At 41.3% G+C, this 20,414-nt stretch overlaps 1 protein-coding gene across 3 annotated transcripts in view; it reads right to left on the bottom strand.

Moving 5' to 3' along the window:
* LOC128657100 (zinc finger protein OZF-like) overlaps positions 1–20,414 on the bottom strand; it is a 155,728-nt gene that overhangs the window by 67,037 nt on the left and 68,277 nt on the right. For all 3 annotated transcript variants that reach the window (XM_053711347.1, XM_053711349.1, XM_053711348.1), the window contains exon 9: positions 234–341. In XM_053711347.1, the coding sequence (XP_053567322.1) occupies positions 234–341 (108 nt within the window). The remainder of the gene's footprint in view (positions 1–233; positions 342–20,414) is intronic.

The following is a 20,414-nucleotide window of genomic DNA, read 5'->3' as shown; positions in this document are numbered from 1 at the left end:
TCACACATACACTCACATGTGCCCTACTTCAAACAGACATATCACACACGTAAACACTCACTTGCACCCTGCGTCCCACAGACATTTCACAATCGTACACTCACCTGCACCCTGCGTCCCACAGACATTTCACAATCGTACACTCACCTGCACCCTGTGTCCCACAGACATTTCACAATCGTACACTCACCTGCACCCTGTTTCCCTCAGACACATCACACACGTACACTCACCTGTACTTATATTATCACATATTTCCTGCTTTGCAGCTTCTGGCATATTACTTTGCCACTGATCTTCTGTTTGTTCCGTGTTACATGAAATCATAGCATTGTTTTCACCTGGAAAAAACAGAATAAATAAATAAATCACTCTTTACAATTTATGATGTCTCTTTTAAAAAAAAAAAAAATCTAAAAAACAAAATGTGAAAAATTTCACCAGCAGTCACATCGGTAAGAAAAATTCCATATAATGATATCAGCACAACAGTAAATTCATGTGTCAAGCAGTAAAGCGAGTAAGATCAGTTACTTTACTAGCTGCAAACACAGCTTCATTGTGAATGTGAGACGTTACAGGGTTTTAAAAATAAAATCTATTTTCTATTGCTTATTAAAACCTCACTATAGACCATTTAATTATGTTAACATGTATTGCCTGTGTGAGAGAGTGTATCACAGTAATATGATACAAACATCTGCTATATAAAGGGATTAATATAGTTCAAGACAAAAGTATTTTCTATTTCTTCAATAAAAACAAAATTTATGCTTACCTGATAAATTTCTTTCTTTCCGGATATGGTGAGTCCACAGAATTATCAATTACTGTTGGGAAAGCTGTTATATGTCACTTCCCTTCCCACAATCCCCAGTCATTCGACTGAAGGAAAATGGAGAAAAAGGAAATAACACAAGGTGAAGAGGTGTCTGAGGTTAAAGTTAAAAAGAACCGTCTTAAAATAAATGGTGGGCCGTGGACTCACTGTATCCGGAAATAAATATATTTATCAGGTAAGCATACATTTTGTTTTCTTTCCTAAGATACGATGAGTCCACAGAATCATCATTTACTGTTGGGAACCAATACCCAAGCTAAAGGACACTGATGATTAGGGAGGGAAAAGACAGGTAACCTAAACAGAAGGCACCACTGCATGAAGAACCTTTCTCCCAAAAGAACCTCAGCCGAGGCAAAAGAGTCAAATTTGTAAACTTTGGAAAGGGAATACAGAGAAGACCAAGTTGCAGCCTTGCAAATCCGTTCCACAGAAGCTTCATTTTTGAAAACCCAAGAAGAGACAGCCCTAGTGGAACGAGCTGTAATTCTCTCAGGAGACTGCCGCCCAGCAGTCTCACAAGCAAAACCAAATATACTTCTCAACCAGAGAGAAAAAGAAGTAGCAGAAGCTTTCTGACCCTTACATTTCCCAGAGAAACAAACAGGGCAGAAGACTGGTGAAAATCCTTAGTCGCCTGTAAATAAAATTGTAAAGCACGCACAACCACCAAGTTGTGCAACCAACGTTCTTCAGAAAAGAAGAACTACGACAAAGAGAAGGAACAACAATTTACTGATAAAAGTTTATGTCCCAAACCAATTTAGAAAGGAACCTAACTTAGTACGCAGAACCGCCTCATCAGCATGAAAGAAAAGATGAGGCGAATCACACTGCAAAGCTGAGAGTTCAGACACTCTCCAAGCAGAAGAGATAGCAATAAGAAACAAAACCATCCACGATAACAACTTAATATCTATGGAAAGCAATGGCTCAAATGGAGCTTGATGCAAAACTTTACGAACAAAAGTTAAGGCTCCCAGGAGGAGCAACAGACTTAAACACAGGCCTGATTCCAACCAAGGCCTGACAAAAAAAAATTGCATATCTAGCACGACCGCTAGACGCTTCTGCAGCAAGAAAATATAATGCAGAAATCTGACCCTTCAGAGAACTGACTGACAAAACTCCAGACCTTCCTGTAGAAAGGGCAAAATCCTAAGAATCCTGACCCTACACCTAGAGTAGCCTACAAATTCACACCATAAGGACATTTACGCCATATCTTATGGTAAATGTTTCAAGTAACAGGCTACAAGCCAGAAACATGGTCTTAGTGACTGACTCAGAAAACCCACGCTTAAACCGAACTAAGCGTCCAATCTCCAGGCAGTCAGCTTCTGAGAAGTGATATTTGGGTGAAGGAAAATACCCTGAATTAGAAAGTCCTTCCTCAGAGGCAATCTTCAAGGTGAGAGAGACGATATCTCCACTAGGTCTGCATACCCAATTCTGCGAAGCCACGCAGGAGCTATCAGAATTACTGATGCTCTCTCCTGTTTGACATGAGCAATGACTTGTGGAAGGAAGCAAACGGAGGAAACCGGGATGCCACCAGGACATCTATCAGAACGGTCTGCGGATCACTAGACCGTGACCGTATCTTGGAAGCTTGGCGTTCTGCCAGAACGCCATCAAAAGCCAACTCCGGAAACCCCCCATTTGAGGGTTTACATGGAGAACACCTCCGGATGGAGAATTCCCCCTGTCTGGATGAAATATCTGTCTGTTCAGAAATCTGATTCCCAGTTGTCCACCCCTGGAAAGTGGATGACAAACAGCAATCGTGAGCTTCCGCACACAGACAATCCAAGTCACCAACTATGACTAAGGAACTCAGAGTTCCTCTGGATTAAATAATGTCCATGCACCGCATAGGTTAACTGGATTCTGGAGTGGTGGGATCCGAACCCACGCCTCCAAGGAGACTGGAGGTTTAATCTAGTGCCTTAGACAGCACGACCACTAATGTAAGCCACTGAGGTGACCTTAAAGAAAAGGGTTTAACAATGGCACTATTTTAGGCAAACCCCACTTTGTTCAGATTTTAGTATAGTGAAAACTGGATCCATTCCAGTTCTAGTTTTTCACTTTTATTATTCTATTAGTATCAGTGGGTTGGTGCTTGTACATAAATTAATGTATGCTGAAAGAATGTGGAACTAGAATTGTTCCACTGGAAAGTATGCACTTATAGCACTCTGATGCCCAGACTCAGAGGCAAAGCTTCACAGACTGGGTTAAAAAGTAAATTTATGCTTACCTGATAAATTGATTTCTTCTATGATACGACGAGTCCACGGATTCATCCTTTACTTGTGGGATATTATCCTCGTGCTAACAGGAAGTGGCAAAGAGCACCCCCGCAGAGCTGTCTATATAGCTCCTCCCTAGACTCCACCCCCAGTCATTCGACCGAAGGTACAGGAAGAAAAAGGAGAAACTAAAAGGTGCAGAGGTGACTGAAGTTTTAAATCAAAAATATAATCTGTCTTAAATAGACAGGGCGGGCCGTGGACTCGTCATATCATAGAAGAAATCAATTTATCAGGTAAGCATAAATTTACTTTTCTTCTATAAGATACGACGAGTCCACAGATTCATCCTTTACTTGTGGGATACAATACCAAAGCTACAGGACACGGATGAACGGGAGGGACAAGACAGATGCCTAAACAGAAGGCACCACTGCTTGAAGAACTTTTCTCCCAAAAATAGCCTCCGAAGAAGTAAACGTATCAAATTTGTAAAATTTGGAAAAGGTATGAAGTGAAGACCAAGTCGCAGCTTTACAAATCTGTTCAACAGAAGCATAATTTTTAAAAGCCCATGTGGAAGCCACCGCTCTAGTAGAGTGAGCTGTAATTCTTTCAGGAGGCTGCTGTCCAGCAGTCTTGTATGCCAAAGGGATGATGCTTTTCAGCCAAAAAGAAAGAGAGGTAGCCGTAGCTTTTTGACCTCTACGTTTTCCAGAATAGACAACAAACAGAGAAGATGTTTGACGGAAATCTTTGGTCGCTTGCAAGTAAAACTTCAAAGCACGAACCACGTCCAAGTTGTGCAACAGATGCTCCTTCTTAGAGGAAGGATTAGAACACAGGGAAGGAACAACAATTTCCTGATTAATATTCTTATTAGTAACAACCTTAGGAAGGAATCCAGGTTTGGTACGCAAAACCACCTTATCAGAATGGAAGACAAGATACGGCGAATCGCATTGCAATGAAGATAGTTCAGAAACTCTTCGAGCTGAAGAGATAGCAACTAAAAACAGAACTTTCCAAGATAGAAGCTTAATATCTATGGAATGCATAGGTTCAAACAGAACCCCTTGAAGAACTTTAAGAGCTAAATTCAAACTCCATGCCTGAGCAACAGGTTTAAACACAGGCTTATCACCTCTTTCACTTTACCCTTCCTAGTACTTAGAGTAGGCAAAGAGAATGACTGGGGGGTGGAGTCAAGGGATGAGCTATATAGACAGCTCTGCTGTGGTGCTCTTTGCCACTTCCTGTTAGCAGGAGGATAATATCCCACAAGTAAAGGATGAATCCGTGGACTTGTATCTTATAGAAGAAATTACATTTTTATTGTTACGTTAAAAATTATGTTAGAACAAAAACACTCAAATAGTTAAAATCGCAAATGTAAGATAGAACCTGGGTAATGGTGAATGTGATACTTATATATCAATGTTTAGTACAGTATATTTAGAGGTATCACCATACAGTTTGTAGTATATTCTTATACCTAGTGTTGATAAATTCCACTTTGGAGAAAAAGATATAGTATCTAGCTTAGCAGGGAATGTTAGGATAGATGGAACTTGCTCATCTATTGCATATTCGTGAATAATAATATGAATATCATGAAGGGTTAAAATGGTATCAAGTTGTACTATACAAACAATCCTAAAAGACAGAAAAAGAGAGGCGCTCTTGGTGTAGTATGTCCTAAACAAACATCAAAGGATAGAACAGAGATGGAGATATACTCACAAAAGGTGTTGCACATGCAGTGCAATAACGGACAAGCCGAAGCTTCAGCCGTTCGGCTGACTCGCATAGGCAATGGACGCTGTAGTCAGAACGAGGCTCCCCACAGTAACTGCTTCCGATGACAACTCCCAATACGGGATAGCGATCAGCTTGTCAGTATAAAATAGTCCCCAATAGTAAGACTCCAACCAGGCGGATCTCAAAGTAAAGGGGTATATACAAAATACCAATGTCCAGAGCAAGGATAAAATAGTAAAATATTTTATTAAAACATGTAAAATTGTTGCTTAGCAACGCGTTTCTCGGCTGAATGCCGTTTCATCAGACTATAACACTATAATATTATTTTAATAACAGGTTAATAAGGTTATATCACCTTGTCTATCTATTACTTGGCGCACCTCCTTTTTAGACACTCTTACCTAGTGAGGTTTGGTGTCTGTTTGTTGTTGTATTCAAGTTGTACTATATTGATGCATAAGCATCGTCTGTATTCCACTGTACTTGTCTATCAGACTAGGATTGAGTTTAGCCGTTATAGCTCATAGTGTTAACTTTCTGATAATAATTGATCACTGGTTCTGTATGTATATATTACTAATATCGCATAGATCAAATTGCTGTGATCAACATATTATTCTAAATCATTCGTACTAGTCACTAACAACAAATATTGTATATGCACCTATTTGATTGGATTATATAATATATAGTAATGCACTTTATATCACAGATAGATGCTAGATTTGTGTGTCTCTGTTGAGATGAATAATACGTTCAATTACATATAAGATTGTTAACATGCGTTGCCTTTATGCGTCTATATTGTGTGACAAATATACCCCTTTGGGTTGTATTGGGTGCATTTGCACTTGTATTCGATACAGCTGTAAGATTGTTATGTCGTTATATATTTATAATATGTATCACAGTAATCCCTTTGGGTTGTACTGGGTGTATTTGTGTTTATATTCGATACAGTTGTAAAATGTATATGCCGTCATTTAGCATTTATGTATCGATTCTATAGCAAAAGTATCCCTTTGGGTTATACTGGGTGTGATTGCACTGATACCATTATTCAGTTAATATCCCGCTATTCAGCCAACAGTAATATCCCCTTGTAATTTGTTATTTTAACCAGCACAAGTTAAATAATGTTATAAATTATTATCCTTAATGATTTAGGATCCACTGGTGTTGATTAGCTAGTGTCCACCTTTAATTCCACTAGTGTTCTGGGGTTAATATATCCCTTTTGATTGTACTGTGTGCAGTCACACTTATGTTTAATGTAACTGCTGAATTTATATGCTGTTGTTCAGCCAATAATAATTTACACTTAAAATATGCTATTGCACAAACGTGGGTTAATCAATGTTTAGGATCATATCCCTGCTAATTAGTATTTCCACTAGTATCGGTTAATAAGTGCCCACCTTTAATTTCACTACTTTTCAGTGGTTTGGATTACACTGTGAGCGGTTGCACTTGTACTAAATATAGTTACTAACAATATATGCTGTTATTCGGCCAATAAAGAATTTTCACTCTCTTGAATTTACTGGCGCAAGTTATTGGGTGTTTGAAACCATTTTCCCTGCTACTCGATGGTCTACTGGTGTCAGTTCACTGATCCCACTTATGTTTCAACTATATCTATTCACCATGATATCGTTAGGTGACACTAGGTTGGAATAGGTTCTATTTTAACATTTGAAAATTTCAAAAGCTTCCTCCACACTGCTCTGACACGTTTCGCCCTTTCCGGGCCTTTTCAAAGGTGAGGTGACCTTGTCCGACTAGAACCAAGCTAAGGACGACTGAGGCCAAGCCCTCAGAACATTGCGAATCCCATTCAACTCCAAGATGTTAAAGAGGAAAGCAGAGACTTCCATGCCTTAAATAAGTCCCAGACTGCTTCCCAGCCAAGCAGGCTGGTGTCCGTGGTCACATCACCCAGAAATGTCTCCAGAAGCACACGCCCTGAGACAGATACTCCTGAAAAACCACCACGGAAGAAAGTCTCTTGATGATTGACCTAGATCTATCTCCTGAGACCAATCCGAATGATCTCCATTGTATGGAAAATAGCAAAAAGGGAATGATCTCCATGGAAACCATCATACCAATTCCCTCCATACATAGAGTCACTGAAAGGAGAAGGGAAAATCAACTGCAGCTAGATTCAAAATCTCAACCCTCTGGTTGCAAGATGGTTAAGCTATCAACCGGACCATTAGAGCTTGCTTTTGGCTGGAAAGTAGACAGCAGAGAGAGGAAAAGGAATAAATCCTTGATTAGCTGACCTCTGATAGAATCTTTTCCTAGATAGAGAATCGAATAAGGTTCTCCCCCCCTCTCACTCAAGGTGGCAGTTATCTATCGCCCCCCTGGACCAACCTCCCAATTCCTTGACAACTTTGCTGCCTGGCTTTCTCCATTTCTCTCTAAAAATACACCTGCTCTAATCCTAGGAGACTTCAACATCACCATTGATAATCCACCTGCCCCTGCTGCCTTTAAACTTTTCTCACTCACAAACTACTTTGGTTGCTCACAATCCACCCTATTCCCTACTCACCGCGATGGACACTATCGATCTGGTATTCTCCTACCTCTGCTCCCCTTCTGATGCCACCTGTTGCCCATTTCCCATCTCAGACCACCATCTGCTCACCTATAATCTCAATGTACACGCTAAACCTATTTCTCCCCCCAGCCCCCGCACCTGTAGAAATCTGCACATTGTGGATCCTCTCCAACATTCTAACCTTATTCAAAAACGCCTCCCCCACACTTCCACGGTATCCTGACTTGACCTTGCTAAAAACCACTATAACAATACTCTCTCCTCTGCACTCAACGCTCTTGCTCCTACACAAATACACAAAACCCCACATCGTCAGCTCCAGCCCTGGCACTCTCAGCAAACACGCTATCTTCAAAAATGCTCCCGTGCTGCTGAACGTGCCTAGAAGAAATCCCGCTCTGAATCCGATTTAATACACTTCTCTTCTCTCATATCTTCTCACTCCTCAATCCCCAAACGTCTCTTCTCCATGTTCAACACTCTCCTCTATCCACCTGCACCACCCCCTTCATCTGCCTTTAGTGCTCAAGACTTGGCAGACTACTTTTTCAACAAAACACTTACCATTCGAAGTAACATCCCACCACAAGATTGCAACCTTCCATCTCCGCCCCCGGTCACCCCCTCCACCACTCTCAGTACCTTCCCCCCAACCACTGAGAATGAAGTGAGTTCCCTAATGTCTTCCACACACCTCATTACCTGCCCACTTGACCCTATCCCTTCACATATAATACCTTCTCTGTCTTCTACTCTCACCCCAGCTCTTACTCACATATTCAACGGATCCCTTACTACTGGTTCATTTCCATCATCCTTCAAACATGCAAAGGTCACCCCCATCCTCAAAAAACCCTACCTTGACCCCAATTCTCCTGCAAATTACTGCCCCATATCACTGCTTCTGCTAGCTTCAAAAGTCCTGTAAAAACTAGTTTTCAATCGCCTAACCCACTTCCTATCCTCCAACTCATTGCTTGACCCCATGCAATCTGGCCTTTGTCCCCAACACTCAACTGAGACTGCCCTCACCAAGGTTACTAACGATCTTCTTTCTGCTAAAAACAATGGCCACTATTCTATACTTATTTTACTTGACCCGTCTGCTGCCTTTGACACTGTTGACCATCCCCTCCTCCTACGGACACTCAGCTCCCTTGGGCTCTGTGACATTGCCCTCTCATGGATCGACTCTTATCTCTCTAATAGGTCCTTTTCCGTCTCATTTGCTGGCGACTCCACCTCTTCATTGCCTCTGTCTGTTGGAGTACCTCAAGGCTCTGTTCTAGGCCCTCTACTCTTCTCTATTTATACTTCCTCACTGGGTAAACTTATCAGTAGCTATGGCTTCAACCATCACGTCTATGCTGATGATACTCAGATCTACCTATCCACCCCTGCACTCTCTCCTTCTGTCGTTTCCCACATCAGCAACTGCTTATCTGGCATTTCTTCCTGGATGGCCTCTCACCACCTAAAAAACATCTCCAAGACTGAGCTTCTTCTAATCCCCCATCTAATTCTGCTCTCTTCATCTTGTCGCTACCACCTACGCAATATCACCAAAATTTGTGCTGAAACTACTAAACAGCTAATTCATTCCCTAGTAATTTCCCGTCTTGACTACTGTAATAACTTACTAACTGGCCTTCCTCTCTCCCGCCTCTCCCCCCTTCAATCCATCTTAAATGCCTCTACTAGGCTAATCTACCTCTCCCGACGCTCTGTATCTGCTGCACCCTTCTGTGAGTCCCTTCACTGGCTCCCCATTCACAGAAGAATTAAATTCAAAATTCTCACTCTGACTTACAAAGTCCTTACCAATGTAGCCCCCCCACCTGTCCTCACTCATCAACAAATATACTCCAGCCCGTCCCCTAAGATACAACAATGATCTACTCCTTGCCTCTTCTACCATCACCTCCTCCCATGCTAGACTACAGGACTTCTCTTGTGCGGCACCAACCCTCTAGAACGCACTTCCACGAGCTGTCAGACTTTCTCAAAACCTCTCCTCCTTTAAACGCTCCCTAAAGACCTTCTTGTTCAGGGAAGCCCATCACCAAATCAGTAACTAATGAATTCCACTTGCCTAATAGTTGCCCTCATCTAACTCCACACTAACATCATTCCCACCTTTGCAGTCCCCACCTCCTGTTTCTCACCCCCCCTACCCATTTAGATTGTAAGTTCCCACTGCAAAAGGGCTCCCAATTCCCCCTTTGTTTGTTAAATGTTGTCTGGTGTCTCATATTGTACTGTCCTTTTATCTTTGTTATCCATGGACAGCGCTGCGGAATCTGTTGGCGCTTTATAGAGAATAATAATAAAATAAGGTCCCCCCCAAAAAACTCGAGGATGGAACAAAGGAGCTCTGCTTCAGATTCATTTCCCATTCATGGGAAAGTATATTGGACAAGATCTCCTGAAAGAGAGTTTGCTCGAAAGAAGGATGACACCTGATACATATATTGTCCAGAAAGCACCCTTGCAATAATAGTCTTTTTAAGAAGACGAAACTCAGAGACTTGAGTAGATCCCGATCATGAGAACAATACATACACATCCTTCAGATCTATGTTTTGTTATGAACAGGCCCACTTGCAGCAAAATAGAATATATACTAATTTGAACGGTAGAACCTGAGAAACTTGAGGTAAATACCTAAATCCCGTTCACAGACTGGGACTATCACTCAGAAAAGGTCCTGAACCCAGTTCAAGGAATGCTTCTCATCATACCTGGATTGCAAATACTCCAGAAGGAGAAATCTACCCCTGGGAGGAATCTTAGAATGGACTAAGTTTGATTGGCTTCCCAAAGACATGATTGACCTTGCAGAAATAGGAAAAGGAAAACATTCCTTTAGTCTACTCTCTTGACGGGTGGTATTTCCTCCATAAAGTCAGAGGATAATTCTGCAAGACCAAGACCCAACAAGGTCTCATCCTTGAAAAGAAACGCCAGAAGTTTGGATTAGGAGGAGACATAAAACAAAGCCTAGGCTGTACCACTAAGCTGCAGGTAAGCTTCTCAGCTGATTTCCAAGATTTCAGCCACTAGCCCGAGTGGCTACCACAGCAAGTCTAATAAGACAAGGCATTGCTCTAAATAAACAATAAAACCTCTAGCTTCTTATCCATGTACCTGACCATATGGATCAAAGTTCTCTGAGCCATAGTAGAAAAGCTGCCTTCTACTTAAGGCACCATGCATTTTAATGGAGTCAGCGACAGAAAAATCCTTTAAGGACAGGAGGCAAGGAGAAAGGTATCCCTAGCTTCTCCTATTCCTGTAAAAACATCCAAGGCACGTCTATAAAACACCTCCTCATAGGAAGGAACATCAAAGAAATGATAAAGTTCACAAAACTTTTAAAGGTTTACGACGACAGTGGAATCGATGTCTGTCAAGTAGCCAAAACCACCTTTAACAGTACACGAGGTGTGCAAGCATACATCTGAAGGAGACCACTTTAGCAGCAGATGAAGGAATTATAGTGTCCGAATCTGAGATTTTACCCTCAGAATCTACCGACGAATCCTCCTCACCAGACTTAGAGAGAGAGAGAGAGAGAGAGAGAGAGAGAGACAGCGAGCGACCTGAGTAACAGAATGAGGAACAGAAATCTTACTATCTGAATTTTAATAGCCTCTTGCCTTTTCCCTGTAGGTAAGGGATAAAGCCGCAGATACCGCCGAGGATACCTGAGCTGCAACATCCATAGGCAAATACACTCCTCCAGGCGATTGAGAGGAACCGCAGAGTACTGCATGCGACGCCATAGAGGCTTGGGACGTAAAAGGAGAAAGTTGTGGCATTGCCCAAACAGCATCATCCCAGGAGACAAAGGCTCAGGTGCACCGCACTCTCTCTAACTCAAGAGATGCAGCTAGCAACAACACATATAATTGCAGAATTAATAAAACAATATTTAGTGTTTGAAAACTAAACAGAATTAATTGAAAAAGGCTGTCACTTAAAAATGAAAACTGAGAGGTTATGAAGGATTCACCATATAATATTTATTCCACAAAATATTATTAAAGGCAAAACTGTCACTTTAAATAGTACACCCAAGACTAAAACAATATTTAGTGTTTGAGCCAGAAAAGTTATCTGCTATAGCATACCCAACATATAGAATACAGAATATGGTGGATATCATAGGGAAAACATAAAAAAAAATGTTCATAAAACTTTCCCAATTCACTGTAAAGTAAGCGTTTATATCCCAGAGACAGTTAAAATGAAAACTGACTATCATAGCTCTGATTAACAGCTGGAGCAGAATGAAATGCGGTAGGTCACGTGACTGGACCAGGCAAGACAAAAACACAATTTATGCTTACCTGATAAATTTATTTCTCTAGTGGTGTATCCAGTCCACGGATCATCCATTACTTATGGGATATTCTCATTCCCAACAGGAAGTTGCAAGAGGACCCACAGCAAAGCTGTTATATAGCTCCTCCCCTTCCTACCATATCCAGTCATTCGACCGAAAACAAGCAGAGAAAGGAGAAACCATAGTGTGCAGTGGTGACTGTAGTTTAAATTTAAAAATAACCTGCCTTAAAATGACAGGGCGGGCCGTGGACTGGATACACCACTAGAGAAATAAATTTATCAAGTAAGCATAAATTGTGTTTTCTCTAGTAAGGTGTATCCAGTCCACGGATCATCCATTACTTATGGGATACCAATACCAAAGCTAAAGTACACGGATGAAGGGAGGGACAAGGCAGGAACTTAAACGGAAGGTACCACTGCCTGTAAAACCTTTCTCCCAAAAATAGCCTCCGAAGAAGCAAAAGTATCAAATTTGTAAAATTTTGAAAAAGTATGAAGCGAAGACCAAGTCGCCGCCTTGCAAATCTGTTCAACAGAGGCCTCATTTTTAAAGGCCCAGGTGGAAGCCACAGCTCTAGTAGAATGAGCTGTAATCCTTTCAGGGGGCTGCTGTCCAGCAGTCTCATAGGCTAAGCGTATTATGCTTCTTAGCCAAAAAGAAAGAGAGGTTGCCGAAGCCTTTTGACCTCTCCTCTGACCAGAGTAAACAACAAACAAAGCAGATGTTTGTCGAAAATCCTTAGTAGCTTGTAAGTAAAACTTTAAAGCACGAACCACGTCCAAATTGTGTAATAGACGTTCCTTCTTCGAAGAAGGATTGGGACACAAGGATGGAACAACAATCTCTTGATTGATATTCTTGCTAGATACCACCTTAGGTAAAAACCCAGGCTTGGTACGCAGGAATACCTTATCAGAATGAAAAATTAGATAAGGAGAATCACATTGTAAGGCAGATAACTCGGAGACTCTACGAGCCGAGGAAATAGCTACCAAAAAAAGGACTTTCCAAGATAAAAGTTTTATATCAATGGAATGAAGAGGTTCAAACGGGACTCCTTGAAGAACCTTAAGAACCAAATTTAAGCTCCATGGTGGAGCAACAGGTTTAAACACAGGCTTGATTCTGACTAAAGCCTGACAAAATGCCTGAACGTCTGGAACATCTGCCAGACGCTTGTGCAAAAGAATAGACAGAGCAGAAATCTGTCCCTTTAAGGAACTAGCTGACAAACCTTTTTCCAAGCCTTCTTGGAGAAAGGATAATATCCTAGGAATCCTGACCTTACTCCATGAGTAGCCCTTGGATTCACACCAATAAAGATATTTACGCCATATTTTATGATAAATTTTCCTCGTGACAGGCTTTCGTGCCTGTATTATGGAATCAATGACTGACTTGGAGAAGCCACGCTTTGATAAAATCAAGCGTTCAATCTCCATGCAGTCAGTCTCAGAGAAATTAGATTTGGATGGAGCAAAGGACCCTGAAGTAGAAGGTCCTGCCTCAGAGGCAGAGTCCATGGTGGAAAGGATGACATGTCCACTAGGTCTGCATACCAGGTCCTGCGTGACCACGCAGGCGCTATTAAAATCACCGATGCTCTCTCCTGCTTGATCTTGGCAATCAGTCGAGGGAGCAGAGGAAACGGTGGAAACACATAAGCCAGGTTGAAAGACCAGGGCGCTGCTAGAGCATCTATCAGAGTCGCCCTGGGGTCCCTGGACCTGGATACGTAACAAGGAAGCTTGGCATTCTGTCGAGATGCCATGAGATCCAGTTCTGGTTTGCCCCAGCGATGACTCACTTGTGCAAACACCTCCGGATGGAGTTCCCACTCCCCCGGATGAAAAGTCTGTCGACTTAGAAAATCCGCCTCCCAGTTCTCTACACCTGGGATATGGATAGCTGATAGATGGCAGGAGTGAAACTCCGCACAGCGAATTATCTTTGAGACTTCTAACATCGCTTGGGAACTTCTTGTTCCCCCTTGATGGTTGATGTAAGCCACAGTCGTGATGTTGTCCGACTGAAATCTGATGTACCTCAGAGTTGCTAACTGAGGCCAAGCCTGAAGAGCATTGAATATCGCTCTTAGTTCCAGAATATTTATTGGAAGGAGAGACTCCTCCTGAGTCCACAATCCCTGAGCCTTCAGGGAGTTCCAGACTGCACCCCAACCTAGAAGGCTGGCATCTGTTGTTACAATCGTCCAATCTGGCCTGCGAAAGGTCATACCTTTGGACAGATGGACCCGAGACAACCACCAGAGGAGAGAATCCCTGGTCTCTTGGTCCAGATTCAGTTGAGGGGACAAATCTGTGTAATCCCCGTTCCACTGACTGAGCATGCATAGTTGCAGCGGTCTGAGATGTAAGCGTGCAAACGGCACTATGTCCATTGCCACTACCATTAAGCCGATTACTTCCATACACTGAACCACTGAAGGGTGCGGAATGGAATGAAGAACCCAGCAGGAATTTAGAAGCTTTGATAACCTGGACTCCGTCAGGTAAATTTTCATTTCTACAGAATCTATCAGAGTCCCTAGAAAGGAAACTCTCGTGAGTGGGGATAGAGAACTCTTTTCCTCGTTCACTTTCCACCCATGCGACCTCAGAAATGCCAGTACTACGTCCGTATGAGACTTGGCATTTTGGAAATTTGACGCCTGTATCAGGATGTCGTCTAAATAAGGTGCTACTGCTATGCCCCGTGGCCTTAGGACCGCTAGAAGCGACCCTAGAACCTTTGTAAAAATTCTTGGGGCTGTAGCTAACCCAAAGGGAAGAGCTACAAACTGGTAATGCCTGTCTAGAAAGGCAAACCTGAGAAACCGATGATGATCTTTGTGTATCGGAATGTGAAGGTAAGCATCCTTTAGATCCACTGTAGTCATATATTGACCCTCCTGGATCATAGGCAGGATGGTACGGATAGTTTCCATCTTGAATGATGGAACCCTGAGGAATTTGTTTAAGATCTTTAGATCCAAAATTGGTCTGAATGTTCCCTCTTTTTTGGGAACCACAAACAGATTTGAGTAAAAACCCTGTCCTTGTTACTCTTTTGGAACTGGATGGATCACTCCCATAACTAGGAGGTCTCGTACACAGTGTAAGAATGCCTCTCTCTTTATCTGGTTTGCAGATAATTGTGAAAGGTGAAATCTCCCTTTTGGGGGAGAAGCTTTGAAATCCAGAAGATATCCCTGGGATATAATTTCCAACGCCCAGGGATCCTGAACATCTCTTGCCCACGCCTGGGCGAAGAGTGAAAGTCTGCCCCCCACTAGATCCGTTACCGGATAGGGGGCCGTTCCTTCATGTTGTCTTGGAGGCAGCAGCAGGTTTTTTAGCCTGCTTACCTTTCTTCCAGGTCTGGTTTGGCTTCCAGACCGCTTTGGATTGAGCAACAGTTCCCTCTTGTCTTGCATTAGAGGAGGTTGATGCCGCACCTGCCTTGAAGTTTCGAAAGGCACGAAAATTAGACTGTTTGGCCCTGGATTTGGACCTGTCCTGAAGAAGGGCATGACCTTTTCCTCCAGTGATATCAGCAATGATCTCCTTCAAACCAGGCCCGAATAAGGTCTGCCCCTTGAAGGGAATGTTAAGAAGCTTAGATTTGGAAGTCACGTCAGCTGACCATGATTTAAGCCATAGCGCTCTGCGCGCCTGTATAGCAAAACCAGAATTCTTAGCCGTTAGTTTAGTCAAATGAACAATGGCATCAGAAACAAAAGAATTGGCTAGCTTAAGTGCCCTAAGTTTGCCAAGTATGTCATCCAATGGATTCGCTACCTGTAAGGCCTCTTCCAGAGACTCAAACCAGAACGCCGCAGCAGCAGTGACAGGGGCAATGCATGCAAGGGGCTGAAGGATAAAACCTTGTTGACAAAATATTTTCTTAAGGTAACCCTCTAATTTTTTGTCCATTGGATCTGAAAAAGCACAACTGTCCTCGACAGGGATAGTAGTCCGCTTTGCTAAAGTAGAAACTGCTCCCTCCACCTTAGGGACTGTCTGCCATAAGTCCCGTGTGGTGGCGTCTATAGGAAACATTTTTCTAAAAATAGGAGGTGGAGAGAACGGCACACCTGGCCTATCCCATTCCTTAGTAATAATTTCTGTAAACCTTTTAGGTATTGGAATAACATCAGTACACACCGGCACTGCAAAGTATTTATCCAGTCTACACAATTTCTCTGGCACTGCAATTGTGTCACAGTCATTCAGAGCAGCTAAAACCTCCTTTAGTAACACGCGGAGGTGTTCAAGCTTAAATTTAAATGTAGAGACATCAGAATCATGTACTTTGCCTGAGTCAGAAACATCACCCACAGACTGAAGTTCTCCTTCTTCAGCTTCAGCATATTGTGAGGCAGTATCAGACATGGATCTTAAAGCGTCAGTATGCTCTGCATTTCGTCTAATTCCAGAGCTATCTCGCTTACCTCTAAATTCAGGTAGTCTGGCTAATACCGCTGACAGGGTATTATCCATGACTGCCGCCATGTCTTGTAAAGTAAACGCTATAGGTGCCCTTGATGTACTTGGCGCCATTTGAGCGTGAGTCCCTTGAGCGGGAGTCAAAGGATCTGACACGTGGGGAAAGTTAGTCGGCATAACTTCCCCCTCATCAGAATCCTCTGGTGATAAATTTTGCAAAGACATAATATGATCTTTATTGCTTACAGTGAAATCAGTACATTTGGTACACATTCTCAGAGGGGGTTCCACCATGGCTTTTAAACATAATGAACAAGGAGTTTCCTCTATGTCAGACATGTTTATACAGACTAGCAAGCTTGGAAAACACTTTAATTCAAGTTAACAAGCAATATAAATAAACGGTACTGTGCCTTTAAGAAAAACAAATTTTGTCAAAATTTGAAAAACAGTGAAAAAAGGCAGTTACACAAACGAAATTTTCACAGTGTATGTAATAGACTAACAGAGCATTGCACCCACTTGCAAATGGATGATTAACCCCTTAGTTCAAAAAACGGATCAAAAAAACAACATAGACGTTTTTTAACAGTCCCAGCAAAATGCCACAGCTTTACTGTGGCTCCTACCTTCCCCAATAAACGATTTTAGGCTCTTTAGAGATGTCCTGTAGCATTCAGGGGACTCCTAAGGAAAACTGGATGCCTCAGTCTGTAATTTTAACTGCGAAATAAAGCGCTAAAATAGGCCCCTCCCACTCATATTACAACAGTGGAAAGCCTCAGGAAACTGTTTCTAGGCAAAAATACAGCCAGCTATGTGGAAAAAATTAGGCCCCAATAAGTTTTATCACCAAGCATATATAAAAAACGATTAAACATGCCAGCAAACGTTTTATATAGCATATCTATAAGGGTAATACCCCTGAGAGTAAGCATGATACTAGTAGTTATTAAATCACTGTATTCAGGCTTAACTTACATTTATCAGGAATCAGCAGCATTTTCTAGCATTTCCAATCCTAGAAAAAATCATATCTGCACATACCTGATAGCAGAATAAACTGCACGCCATTCTCCCTCTGAAGATTACCTCACTCCTCAGACATGTGTGAGAACAGCAATGGATCTTAGTTACAACCTGCTAAGATCATAGAAAACTCAGGCAGATTCTTCTTCTATGTCTGCCTGAGAAGCAATAGCACAACTCCGGTACTATTGAAAATAACAAACTTTTGATTGAAGAAAATAAACTAACTATTTTTCACCACTTTCCTCTAACAACCTCCCTGCGCGTTGAGAGTTGCAAGAGAATGACTGGGTATGGTAGGAAGGGGAGGAGCTATATAACAGCTTTGCTGTGGGTCCTCTTGCAACTTCCTGTTGGGAATGAGAATATCCCATAAGTAATGGATGATCCGTGGACTGGATACACCTTACTAGAGAGCAAGGACCAAGGCGGAGCCTAGGAATGAAGGGTGAAATAATATTACAACATCAGGCTTTATTCTCTTCACAAAAACACATACCAAAAACGGCCAAGAAAAAGCGTCCTCCTAAAATTCTTAGAAACAAAGGAGGGAGCCAGAAAAACACAACTCTCCCGTAACTTGTTAAAGGAAAAGCGCGCACACATGCAATATTCAAAATACTGTCTATGCACTCTTAGAGAAGTGTATCTATCATTGTGCAATCGCCCAGCATAAACATGATAAATAAAACAGGTGACATTAACCCCTTAGTCACTAAACATGAGCCTAATTTTAACAAATAAGAAGTTAACTCCTTCCATCCCATGACTCTGAAGTGCCAGCCCCTAGCCCCAGAAGACATTAGCCACTTACCTGCATCTAGCCGTCCAGCATGTATCCAAAAAGGCGGAAACAGCACCACTTGTATAGTGCACGGTGTAGGGGTTAACTGCAAAAAACCCTTCCAATATCTAAATGTACACAATACCACCAGCACTTCAATTAATTTAAACTTATGTCTTTATTGCAGACCCATTAAAACAAGAGACGTTTCAGGGATTAACCCCTTAGTCATGCTATCTGGTACATAAGAATATTTTTTGTCTTTTAAACACAACCTTTTTCGCGCCAAACTTTCATGAATGACACTTTGGCCCCATCTAGTGGCAACTCTTTTGAATTACATTTAGAAGAGCATATGTAACAAAATTAAAAGCAATGTACCAACCATTAAACAGAGTTACAGAAAAATGCTTATTAAATAATTTTTAGCTTTCAACAACAAATATAACATAGAAAACTATTTGCCAGTTTCTACAAAATGAATAATCTTAATCAAAAACACCAGTATTATGGTGAAGAATTCATTGGATAATCCAGAAATTTATTATAGTGTGTTAGGCTAGATGTTATAAAATAGGGCAAATCTTAACTTCCCTTAGAAAAAACAAGTTAAATCAAAATCTCGATTTAAACCCTTTGGTGCAAGTCTCTCCAATTGATGGATCCACCACATCTCTCTTTGTTTCAACAGCCTCTCTCTATCTAAACCATTTCTAGGAATAGTTATTTGTTCAATGACTTGCCATCTGAGCTGACTTATGCCATATCCTTGTTCTATAAAATGTTTAGATAATGGGGCTTCAATATTTCTTCTCGTAATATTGGAGCGGTGCTGACTCATCTTCTCTCTAACCTTTAGTGTTGTTTCCCCCAAATAGAACAAAGAACACAGACACTTGATTAAATACACCACATATGTACTATCACAAGTGAAAAAACCTATGTTGTACCTCTTCCCACTCTGTGGATGAAAAAAGTATGGACCTTTGATTATAGAGCTATAGCTCATACAACCCAAACAAGGGTAGCTCCCTTTTCTTTTACTTCTTATATAGGTTTGTTTATTACTCTTAATGGGACCTATATATGTTCTAACCAAATGATCTTGAATGCTTTTAACACGTCTGAAAGCAATAAGTGGAGGTTCCTGAAACAATTTAATTTGAGGGTTACAATGTTTAAGTATATGCCAATTTTTCTTAATCACTTGTGTGATTTTATTGCTGTGGGGACTGTACTGGGATACAAAGACCATCCTATCACTTTTATTCTTTTTAACCTCTTTGGGAATAGGACTCTGGATCTCTTTCATTTTTACATTAAATGAGACTTGAGGGATAACCCCTCTTTAGGAACTTACTTTTCATTTCCTTAAGTCTCAAATCCCTATCGGTGTCATCACTTACTATCCTCTGTACTCTTAGAAGTTGGCTCTTTGGTAGAGAGTCAATTAATTTCTTAGGGTGAAAACTATCATATTTTAGTAGTGCGTTTTTATCTGTCTCTTTGGAAAACAAATCAAATTTTAAAACATTGACACCTTTGGATATCCTAGTATCCAGAAATGTAACTGACTCTTCACTATATGTAATAGTAAACTGTAAACCCCTAACCTCAGAATTAAGCTCCATGACAAATCTCTCCAGGGTTCCAACGCTACCCCACCACACGCCAAACACATCATCGATGCAGATGGTTCTCATAGACCATTCTTTCATTCATATATAGATTGGCGTATGATGGGGCAACATTGGAACCCATGGCTGTACCCTTCACCTGAATAAACCATTCCTCTTGAAAAAGAAAATAGTTCCAATACAAAATAAGACAAAGGAGTTTTTCAACAAATTGACATTGTGCCTTCGTATATCTACCACTCACCATGAGTGTTTTATTTATAATAGCAACCCCAGTTTCATGCTTAATAGAAGTGTATGAGCTTTAAACATCCATGGTGAATAGTAGATACCTATTGGTGGGAAATTCCAACAACTTGGCTCTATCTAAAAAATTTCCTGTGTCTCTCAAATAACTTGCCATTTTAATGACCTCTGGCTGTAACAGCTTATCAATAAATTTGGAAATGTTAGTATAGATAGAATCAATGCTGGAGACTATGGGTCTCCCTGGGGGTTTATTAAGATCTTTATGGATCTTAAGGACAGTATAGAAAATGGGGGTTCTAGGTTTTTCCACATATAGATAGTCAGCCAGTTTTTTATCTATAATTCCAGACTCAATGGAATGATCAAGAATATATCTGACCTCTAAATTACTTAGCACTAAGGATTAGTTTTAAAATACACAGGCTAAACACAAGGTTAAAATATGAATTGTTCTTTTAAATCTGCTAAGTGCAGTTTGATT

Source organism: Bombina bombina, chromosome 4 (genome assembly GCF_027579735.1).
Source record: "Bombina bombina isolate aBomBom1 chromosome 4, aBomBom1.pri, whole genome shotgun sequence".
In the NCBI taxonomy this organism is placed as follows: Eukaryota; Metazoa; Chordata; class Amphibia; order Anura; family Bombinatoridae; genus Bombina; species Bombina bombina.
Note: the sequence above shows the minus strand (reverse complement) of the source record. Positions and strands in the feature narration are given on the sequence as shown.